Source organism: Henckelia pumila, chromosome 1, assembly GCF_033568475.1.
Source record: "Henckelia pumila isolate YLH828 chromosome 1, ASM3356847v2, whole genome shotgun sequence".
Classification (NCBI taxonomy): domain Eukaryota; kingdom Viridiplantae; phylum Streptophyta; class Magnoliopsida; order Lamiales; family Gesneriaceae; genus Henckelia; species Henckelia pumila.
In genome coordinates, this window is record NC_133120.1 from 57,800,544 (window position 1) to 57,812,279 (window position 11,736).

The 11,736-nt window shown below is 36.4% G+C and overlaps 1 protein-coding gene across 1 annotated transcript; it reads right to left on the reverse strand.

Annotated features, from left to right (window-relative positions):
• Window positions 1-6,878: 6,878 nt before the first annotated feature.
• Window positions 6,879-7,445, reverse strand: LOC140863066 (plant UBX domain-containing protein 10-like). The gene is made up of 2 exons (XM_073266204.1): window positions 7,050-7,445; window positions 6,879-6,968 (listed from the first exon to the last, which is right to left on the reverse strand). The coding sequence occupies exons 1-2, from the start codon at window positions 7,443-7,445 to the stop codon at window positions 6,879-6,881; spliced, it is 486 nt and encodes a 161-aa protein (XP_073122305.1).
• Window positions 7,446-11,736: the final 4,291 nt, after the last annotated feature.

The window sequence follows — 11,736 nt, forward strand, 5'->3', positions numbered from 1 at the left end:
TCCAAGGATGAACAAGAACGAAAATTGTCCACAAGTTTTCTTGCTTCTTCTATTATTTTTTTTTTGAAGCTTTTTCGGTCTCTAATTTTTTTTTTTACCGATTTCAAATCTCTATTTTTTTATTTTTATTTTTTTTTGAATTTTTCGAGATAACTTGAAGAAGGACGAAGAACGCGAAGAACACGAAGAATAGATAGTCACAAAGATGTGAAAACTTACTTGTTTCAAACCTTTGCTTTGATACCAAATGATATGAATCTTATGTATGAAAGACAACACGATTTCAACGAATCGCACCTCAATTCGATAACAAAAGAATTCAATAATGTTGTCCCGACTTTGAAACAAGTAACAGATTTTGGAATCTCCACCTCTAGTTGAACCTGTAACTAGCAACAGAGAATTCACGATAGAAAACAATCAAAGATTCAATTAGACCTTCAAAGGAACCTTTCTTTGACAACCCAATTGAAAATCGATTGACAAACGCCACAAAGCTATGAAACTTTGATAAGTTTGATTTTGGGTAAAGCAAAAGCTTTGATAAAATTCTAAAGAGAATTTTGTATTGAATAATCAATAATCTGAAAATCTTAGTTATCCTTAAAATAATGAATGTTGTAGTATTTATATTACAACCCTAAATATTGAAAGATAACGTAAAATAAATCAAAAATATATCAAAGATATCTCATAAAGTTTCCTAGTAGGAATAAAAGACCTAAAATAAACAAAGTAAATCCAAAATATTAAAAATCCCGAACACACACACAAACACCTTCGGTGCATGTAAAACGACATGGCGCGGGTGCGCCGAAGTTGCGCAAACAAGGGCGCGGGCGCGCGATAAGGTAGCGCGGGCGCGCCTAGAGCTCGCAAAACATCGTCAATTTGGCATCCGTAAGCGCGGGCGCGCGATCATGAGGCACGAGCGCGCCTTGGCTTCGAGCAGGGTCTTCAATTTCTTCACTTTCTTGACCTCTTTTGACCTCAATAAGATTATAACTTCCTCCAAATTGAATATCAATAAATCCAACGCCCTCTTGTGTCTTCAGCAACAAAGATTGAAATGCTTCCTTAAACTTCTGAGCTCGGCCTCTCGTAACCGGTCCTCGTAGTATCTCCAACGGATCCTTAGGCACTTGATCAGCATGCGAGCCATCCATGATCACATCATGATGTAGCAAAAAATTGATACTACCCGATTAGAAAAAATTGTGGTAAATTGTGGAGATCTGGATGGTCGGATTAATACTCAAACTGTTCCATAGACCGAATTTTGTGGGTTGTTATCTGCATCACAAAGCAAAGTGAGTGGCTCCGGGGGTTTCCTGGCGAAGACACTCTGACGCTCAAGTCAGTATTTTCCCAATAAAATTTCTAAATAACTAGAGCATGTGACTATAGAGTGCGTACCTTAATAATGAGAGACTTGAGCTATTTATAGATAGTCGGAGAGTTTCATGGGCTTGAGCCTCTTATGGGATTTTTGGAATTTTTGGGCCTTGATAAAGTGTCTCAATAAATAATATGAGATCCAAATAGGTTGAGTAACTGGGCTTGGGCCTGAGAAAAAGTCAAATTCGGTAATAACCCATCATAAGCCCCCTACTCTCGGGCATGTCGTTTTAGCGAGATGACCGAGAGTAGAAAATTTGTAGATACCGTTATGGAGTAATTGTAGTAGGAATGTGTTGCAATTGAATTGCAGATAGTAGGAAACAAAATCCTAGTTGAATTGAAAATTGTTGGATTCACAGTCATTTCTGAATAATGATCATAGAATTGCAGTAGGATTGTGGTGTAATTGGATAGGAATTAAAGTCCTGCTAGAATAATAATTGTAGAAACTCAGTAGAAATCTAGTTGGATTACTATTACAAATTCAACACCGTAGTGTTTTCATCACAACTTACTAACTCAATATTGTTTTTGAATTTTTTTATTGCAGCAGCCGCGGGTGAAAAATTAACAGATCAAAGAGAGTCAAAATAATCTCATGATAGGTACAAATCAAATATATTTTCCTCTCTCCTCTCTCCTTCTCCTCTCCCAAGGTGATATATGTATTGTATGTATATGTGTATCTATGCTTGCAAATATGTGTATATCTCCATCTATGCAATCCTCCACCATCACCATGGATCATCGCCGACGAGTTGAGAGGCAACGGCGCGACGGATAGAAGGAAAGGCAGCGACGATGGCTGGGAGATTCGGCCACAGCTCATGTCGATTTCCAGCCATGGATTAGCTTCCAAGCTTTCCTGATATGGCTCGATGGAGGTGGCTTCACTATGTTGTTTATGTGCAAGGAGCATGGCTGCGCGAGGAGGGTGGTGATTTCGGGTGTCTCTCCCGTCAAGTTTCACCATGGATGGGCTTCTAAGCCGCTAGATCTACATTCGATGGGATGAGGGTGGTGGTTGCTGTGAGCAGCGGAGGAGGCAGCGCTTGGGTGATTTCGGATTTACAGCCTTGGAGTTGATTTCTCGAAAACCTCCTGATTTGTAAGCGAAAAGAGGTGCGACAGAAGATCTTAGAGAGGATGTCCTCATGTTGACAGTAGATCGAAGAGAGGAGAGCAGCGGCAGCCGTGGTATGGCGGCGACGGCAGGAGCGATGGCTATGAAGAGACGATGAAACGGTGATGGCGCGGCGATGAATTCCTTGGGTCGTGAGAGGGATGAATAGATGCATGTATATACACGCATATGAATATACGCACATGTTGTTTGTTGTTGTATGTGGTTGATAATAATTATTTTATTTGTATTTAAATGTATGGTCTGCTTCAATATCATAAAATCGTGAGAATTTTGATTTGCTCACTTTGACAACTTTGTCTAATATTTTAAAAATATTATGACTTGGTTAGCTGCATTGAGTGGTAGTGTAAATGTTGTACTAGATGTATATTTTTAAAATATATATATTTTGTGGGGTGTCCGTTCCGAGATAAGGTATTGTCCTTGTTGAGGGTGAACCGAAATACCAACCTTTTTGTTGATCTAGCGGAACCTAGTGATAATGGTGAATGTAATGATTGATTTTTTATTATTTCCAAAAATTAGACCGTGAGGTATAACCACGGTTATCGTTTTTACCCACATACGGGAGTTGGACCGTAACTGCTATTCCGGTGGATGCGTTAGGACCGCCACTTATAATAATTTAGACGGAGAGTTTTTCTAATGACCTGGTGATTTTTGTCTTCATGCAATATTTTTAAGGAATGCATCTTCTGCAATCTCTTGGAGTAGTATCTTCGATCAAAACCCTTGAGTTAGTGTATTTCATGTAGCCCTTTAGGTTGATGTATTCGATGTAACCCCATGAGTTTATGATTTTTTAAAGTCTTTAGGACTTGGCGAATTTTTTTTTTATAGTCATCATGACTTGTTGGATTTTTTTTATAGTCACTACGACTTGATATATTTTTTTATAGTCATTACGACTTGATAAATTATTTACACTCGCTATGACTTCTTCTGAAATTTTTTTTATAGTCGATATGACTTTTTCTAAAAATTTTTTTATAGTCGCTATGAATTCTTCTGAAATTTTTTTATAGTCGCTATGACTTGTTCTAAATTTTTTTTATAGTCGCTATTACTTCATGAATTATTTATAGTCGCTATGACGTTTTTTGAAAAAAAATTTATAGTCGATATGACTTCTTCTAAATTTTTTTTTATAGTCGCTATGACTTCTTCTGAAATTTGTTTATAGTTGCTATGACTTGTTCTAAAGTTTTTGTATAGTCGCTATTACTTCATGAATTATTTATAGTCTCTATGACGTTTTTTGAAATTTTTTTTATAGTCGATATAACTTCTTCTGAAATTTTTTTTTGTTGTCGCTATGACTTCTTTTGAAAAAAATTTTATAGTCGCTATGACTTCTTCTAAATTTTTTTTTATAGTCGCTATAACTTCATGAATTATTTATAGTCGCTATGACTTTTTTTGAAATTTTTTTTATAGTCGATATGACTTCTTCTGAATTTTTTTTATAGTCGCTATGATTTCTTTTAAATTTTTTTTATAGTCGCTATGACTTCATGAATTATTTATAGTCACTATGACTTTTTTTGAATTTTTTTTTATAATCTATATGACTTCTTCAGAAATTTTTTTTATAGTCGCTATGACTTGTTCTAAATTTTTTTTATAGTCGCTATGGCTTCATGATTTTTTTATAGACGCTATGACTTTTTGTTGAGCTCTAGGAGAAATAACGTAGTGCTTAACATGGAGTACTTAGAAATGGATCAAGTTTTCAAGATTTTGTCTCATGGAAAAGTCCTAAATCCACTCTATTAGGTGGTGAGGTATCCCGAGAATTTATTTTTGTCGTCTTGACGTCTTATAGAATCGTGGCTTAGGTAGTCCTACAGGGCTGGCCAAACCACTGTTGGATGGGTAGCCTGAATGATTGCATGAGTCGTGACGTATAACTTAAGCATCCGTTGATGGAGGTGAGTTCTTTCCTCTATAATTAAATAAAAAAAATAAACAAATAAATGTAAGTTTATTATTAAACATAAAATAAATGAGAAAAAAATTATCAGTAGGGCAAATAAAGTAGCAGCAAGCAATCTATTTTAGATTGCAGGTGTTTGCCCAATGAGTGTAGAGTTTCTGTAGATTGGCTCGGGGATTTTCCTGCCATAGATTCCTTGAACCTTCCAGGGCGCAAGTTTTGCTGCATTATTCCAGACCGCAAATCGTGGTTCACGTGTGGGATTTCGTGAACCGCGTGAGTAAATCGTCGAACATATTCTCTCAAGCTTTCTCCTTCTTTCTGAATAATTGTGAATAAGTATGCTGCTGTTTTCGGGTATTTCTTGTTAATTGAGAATTGCTGCATGAAACACTCGGTGAGTTGGTCCAAGTTGGCAATAGATCCGGACGATAGCTTATTGAACCATGTGAGAGCTCGCCCTGATAACGTTGTTCGGAATATCTTGCAGTAAGCAGCATCTGTGATGTCATACAAATCTGCTTTTGCGTAGAATTTGATAATATGATCTTGAGGATCACTAGTTCCATCGAATTCAGGTAGGCTGGGGATTTTGACTCCCTTAGGCAATGCTTCAGATAGAATGGCGTTAGTGAACGGGCTTCGACGTGCATGCAAGATTGCTGACGAATTCTCTCTAGTTACATAAGTGTGAGATCCAACTTCACGGGTTGGATTAGTAGTTTTGTTTTCGTTAGAGACGTCGTGAACTATGTGAGCACTTGCTTCCCCCTCTTTAGGAGTACTATTTTTCTCACTCCCCTCAGGATCTTTGCCATTTACTTTAGACTTAGTTTTTTTTGGGTCTTTGTTATCGGGGCATGAGATGAGAGCCCTCTTCTATGAGCTCTCTTGTCGGTGCTTCGGCGTTGACGAGATTCCACGAATTGAGCGACCGCCTCAGTCACTGCGCGTGCGGCTGTTCCTTCCATTAAGGCTATCAACGTTTCCTTTGTGAAACTAAATCCATGCGGTGGTTTGGAGATTGTAGGTGGGTCTCTATTGCGATTATCTCTTTGAGATGTTTCTGGTGGAGTATGCATTCTCAATGATGCAGTGAAAAATTTTCCACAGACGACGCCAAGCTGATGTAACAAAAAAATTGATATTACCCGATTAGAGAAAATCGGGGCAACTTGTGGAGATCTGGATAGTCGGATTAATACTCAAACTGTTCCATAGACCGAACTTCGTGGGTTGTTACCTGCATCACAAAGCAAAGTGAGTGGCGCCAGTGATTGCCTCGCGAAGACACTCCGACGCTCAAGTCAGTATTTGCCCAATAAAAGTTCTAGAGAACTAGAGCATGTGACTATAGAGTGCGTACCTTAATGATGAGAGAACTTGAGCTATTTATAGATAGTCGGAGAGTTTCATGAGCTTGAGCCTTTTATAGGCTTTTTGAAATTTTTGAGCCTTGATAAAGTGTCTCAATAAATAATATGATATTCAAATGAATTGAGTAGGGCCCGAGAGAATGCCAAATTGGGTAATAACTCATCAACACCGTAAAGTTAAGCAACGACGACCCTTCATAAATCTAGAAGAAGTTCTTCGAAGAATTTCTTTGATATAAAAAAGTACAATTTATGAGCACAACTTTATACTTCTCAAATAACCAACATCAGGCAAGTGTCATGAGTTCAAATACCTTAAAATCACTTAGACAGAGGCAACACCACATCAAATCATAAGAGAGGAGAGAACATAACAGGGTGTGATCTTCGAATATACATGAATTAGATCTGTCCCAAATTGTGAAGAATAACAAGTTGTGACCAAATCAAAGTATATAGAATCATCACATTAATTATTCATATTCTTAATGCGATGCATGGAGAATTTCTTCGAGAAAATATTTTCACTTCATTACTTTTATGTTCTAATTTTAGAAAAAAGATCAAAGTGTTAATATGTTTCATCGCTCAAATTTCAAAAAAAAAAAAAGAAACAAAGATGGCTCCTCGTGTGAAGCAATGACAATTAAAGGTGATTTTGAATTTGACCTGTCATTGCCCATTGCCTTATTGTTGTTTTGTATTGTATACATATTCTTAGAAAACTTGGTTGTAAGACCTGAAATAATATCAATATTAGTGTGATTTATGTGATGAAATTGAATTAAATTTTAAGGATAAAAGTATACCCTGTGAGTTGATGAAAAGTGGGCCGGAAGGAGCCAAAATAACCTCAACTCGAAGCAAACTCCGGCTAGTTGGAACAGGGCGGTGATGTGGGATTTCATTTTTCAGAAGCGTGACTAGAAGCTCGGGTCACGAATGGAATCGTTCGGAAAGGGCTGGGCTTGGTCCGAACTCCATCTAAACTCAAGCACAATATCCTTTTGCTAACGACTTAGCGATTTCTCCCAAATGCTGGTCCTTGTTCTTCCAACGTCCTCTGTAAAATTTCAACCAGTTCGCCTGGGGAAACTGGTCCTTCTATCTGTACAAAAGAAGCAAAACTAGTTTATACAGCACAATTTGTTGAGGAAATTGTCTTTGAAATCTTCTTGATGGAATTCACCTGTTGCAGAACTGCTAAATTATCTCCAGAAGCCGGAGCCACCACCGCGCAGAACGGAAAGCTGGCAGCCCTTAAAGCTGTAGCCATATGAATGCCCTCTCCTCCACTGGCGAGCGCACCCCAGCTAACGAAATTAGCATCAAGAAACTGTACTGTCACCTCTGAACTAAGCGTCTCCCTGCAGAAAGAAGGGGTGAAAGGATGTTCCGGGGAATGAATGTACATGAACAAGAACTTATGCTCTTCTTGTGCCATCTTTAGCGCATTCGCGAACCAGCATGCGTAGAAAAAGGGATGCAACGTCCCATATTGCTGCTCGAATCTTGCAAGGAAAGCCCATTCTTCTTGGACCTTGTTTGTAGTATAAAATGCTTCCTCAACACCATCACCATGCATGATGAATATCAATGTCTACATATCAAATCCGCCACCAAAAAATAACAGTGTCAAAATCAATGTACGTCCATATAAAACTCGGCAAAAAAAGATAACAATATCAAAACCAATGTGCTAATTAATAAAACTCTTGTGAAACAAAAGTACCATTTTAATGACATGGTATGAGACCATGATCTGGTCTATTTTATGAGGACCAAAAATCATATTTTTGTATATAAATTAGAAATCATGTAATTTAATTTGTGGATTCTCCTCAAGGGTTGATGTATATGTTTGTTTTATAATCGATAGTCTTACTCATTGGTGCGTTAAGTTGTGTATTTAAGGGCCTTCGTACTTATGTTCTCAAGTAACTTAATAGCAGGGAACTATGAAAGAAAGAAATGAGGCGGCACGAGCCTACATCAACTTTGTGCCATTAATATTGAAAGAAATTCAATCTTCATGAGATGGTGAAAGCACGTGGGTTTATCTAATGACAAAAATTTGACACAAAATGTAGGTCACTACTGTAAGGCCCGAAAATAGTAAGTTCTTAATGACGGAATTTAAGATTTAAATTCCGAATAAGAGTGAAAAGATGAATTTAAGAATTTATGGAAATTAGAGATTTCAATTTCGGGTCGAAAATATATAATTTGAGGATTTTCGGATTTTAAGATTTTACTATCCGGAATTCTTAAATTAAAAGATTAAAAATATTTGAATTGATATTTATGGAATTTAAGATGTAAATTCCAAGATTATAAATATCAAGGAATTAATTTGAGAATGAAATCCGAGCAAGGGACAATTTGCAAATATTGAGAAATTCAAGGACTAGAATGCGATAAGGTCCGAAAGTATTTAATTTTAATCCAAAAATATTTAATTTGAGAATATTTAGAGTTTAAAATTAAATTCTAATATTCTTAAATGATTTAGGTTTGAAATTGAATTAAATTGCTTGTCCGGGGAATTACTTGTCCGGGGACTAGTTTGCAATTAGGCCAAAGTTCAGGGACTAAAGTGCAATTTGGCTTATATATATCTTCTCTCCATTTTTTTTCATCAGATTACACGTGATAAGAGGGGTAGAAGATCAGAAAACGTTTGAAGCCATTTTTGTCCCTTTAAAGCTCCGATGTCTTTCGATCCGCCCGGTAGAATTTCCGATTGAGCATATATTTGCGATCACGGCTCCGAGTGCTACGTTTTGACGTAAGTTTTAAGATGTTCTACCATGTTTGAATTTTAAGTTGTTGTTAGAATTAAGATTTGATTGTATAAACATGTTCTAGCATATACGACGATTGCATATCTAAGACGGATCGAGAAAAGATCGTCGTTTGAACATGATTTCAATTTTTGAAAGAATTTTCGAAATTCTGAATTTTTAGGGCTGATGATTTCGAAATTGTGCTGATAAATTGATGTTGGTATTGAGTTGAGATGAGTAATAAGATCGATGTTATGCTTTTGGAAATATCGAATTCGATCCGTTACGCCGTCAGTTTGAATTCCGGTCACGGGATCAAGTTATTAAATTGTTTGATCCTAAATAAGAATGAAATGATATTGAAAGCTCATCTTGAAGTATATACCAATGCATTTTAGATTTGAATTGCAACATATCGATTTCGAGTCGGCGAGCTCGAGAAGTTAACCGTTGAACCGAGAAAGACTGAAGAAGTTGTGAAGCTAGTTTGCCTTGAATGATTGTACTGATTTGAGCAGATTTTGATAGAAGTTCTTTGATGTTATTTGTCCAGAATTGGAGCTTCTCAGATTCAGAAGGAAAGATATGAATAGACATTAATAAGATGGGCCGAATAACTCGAGATTGTTTCTGATTATCGAATTGCCTAAAATCACATACATGCATGTTTAATATATGTTATTGTTTACGTTTACATAAATGGGATAGATTATTCAAGATAGACATCTTCTTTGAATTTCCAGAATATTTATGTAAATGTTTACTTGTTTTCTTTGATTTATATTATTTTCTGTATTGAACATGTTTTACGTATTCCATGTGATGCTTACAGATTTGTCGGTATCCTTGAGTGATTATATGATCATATGATTATATGATTGATGTGTTCAAGATGTTGTTTTAGCTTATGTATGATTTGATGCATCCAGATTATGTTGCATTCATCTTGAAATCCGGCCTGAAAAGCACAGAGGGTTGAAAGGCCTAGAGTGCAAATGACGTTTGGAGAACTGTAGTTGAGTGGCATGGAATGTATATTTACTTCCAGAGTCAGATGACTCATGGAATATAGATTTATTTCCAGAGCTAGATGACTCACTATAGTTGCACCAAAGTCAGAGAAATTGAGATATTTAACACCACCTCGATTGGGAGAGTCGGTGGTCGGTTAAAGATTTTATTTTTCCAGGATCCCAGAACTACGATTTATTGATATCCGATTTGATATCCTATTACTTGACACATGCATTGCATTTATGCATTAACCTAGATATTTCTATGGTTTAGAATATGCGTTTATAAATGCTAGCATGTTAGTATTTGGCATTCAAGATTTGAATGAGTTTATATGCTTGGTTTTATTTTATCATAGATGAACGAATATACTATCAACCTGTTATTACATGATTTGAGATTTAAGATTCATTTGGCATATAGATTTAATATGCTTAAATGATGTATATGCATGTCGTTCATTCTGAGATTTATTCTCACCGGAGTTATCCGACTGTTGCTTTGTTTGTATGTGTGCATTGCATCAGGTTGGGGCATAAGCAAGTTAGACTTGGCTTGGATTGCACGAGATTGAAAGATTAGAAGTGGAGACTCGGGTTTTAAACAGATGACATGTATTTTATAAATTTGGTAATCATGTTAGAACAACAAGCACTTTTGTATATGTTGTTGTTGAGTATTGTCTACAGATATGTAGATTGATGTTTAAATGCATGTCAATTATGTAGAATCATGTTAGAAAGCTTATTTGATAGATTATATTATTTTTTCAGCATTGATAGCTTAAAAAGATTGAATTTTATGCGCAGGGCACGAACCCCGTGCATGTCATGTGCTTAGGTCCGGATGGACTCTGTCCCAAGACTGTTTTGAGAAAAGGAGGCACAGACCCCATGCAAGCCTCTGTGTAAGGGTTCGTGTGTCCTCTGTTCCGAAACTCCTTCAATTTTGATTTCAGCCATGGGCACGGACCCTTGTCCAAAGGCTGCACGGACCCCGTGCAATGGTCCGTGTATTTTTTTTTTTTAAAAAAAATTCAGTCTTTGATTTTATTCGTTCAAGTGTGATTCCTTTAAATGTTAATTTTCCCCTTAAGATGAGATTAGCACCCGAGGTCCCCACAAAAGGTGGTATCAGAGCAAAAAGTCTTGGATTAAGATACAAGTTGAGCGGGGTAGATTGAGTCGCATGCATTTATTGTATTGCATGAGTATGCTTTACTTGCTTTACAGAATTGTATGAGACGATGATTTCTTGATTGAACACTGCTTGCTTTACTGAGATGAGAATTACATCCTTATATGCTGATATGTATGCCTGATTTCTTGAATTCATTAGAATAAATGAATTCGTTGCAAGAATGTATTATTTGACAACATGAGAATTTGCAAGCATGTGTTTTAGTCAGAAGCATGAGATTATATGTATGTTATACTGAAATTATATTTTATAATCTCTGCCATGTATATTGCTTCTGTTATCGAATAAGACAGATTGTGCAGATAGCATGAGAACCTCAGACAGAACAGAATTGCAGACAAAACAGAACAGTGTTGAGGTAAGTTTTTGAGCCGATCGATATGATGATTGCACAGAGGAGTATGTTAGTTGAACAACTCCAAATCTATTAATCACCAACTCAGAAAGATACAGAATATGATATGTCTAGAAAAGGGTTGATTTGAAGAGCTGGATCAGTTGTTCAAGAGAAGAATATTCAGTTGAACATAGAATCAGCTTGATTTTATATCAACTCCAGGACTTAGCAAGAAGTTGGTGAAGTTGCCAGAAGAAGTATTGAAATGTTTGGCAGGTAAGTATACATAATTGTTTCTTTCCGTTTATGATAAAGAAGATAGAAAAGCAAACTTTGCAGCATAGAAGCATAACAACTTTAATGAGTTGATTTCAACCCAGTAATAGAATAACGAAATCATGAACTGATAGTACGAGGCATAGTTGAATTTTTATTCACGCCTCTATAATTGTGAAAAACTATGATCATCACCTCCACTATAACTTTCATAGTAGTATAGCTATGAAGCAAGAGATAGTGACAACTGTAGCACCAAGAAC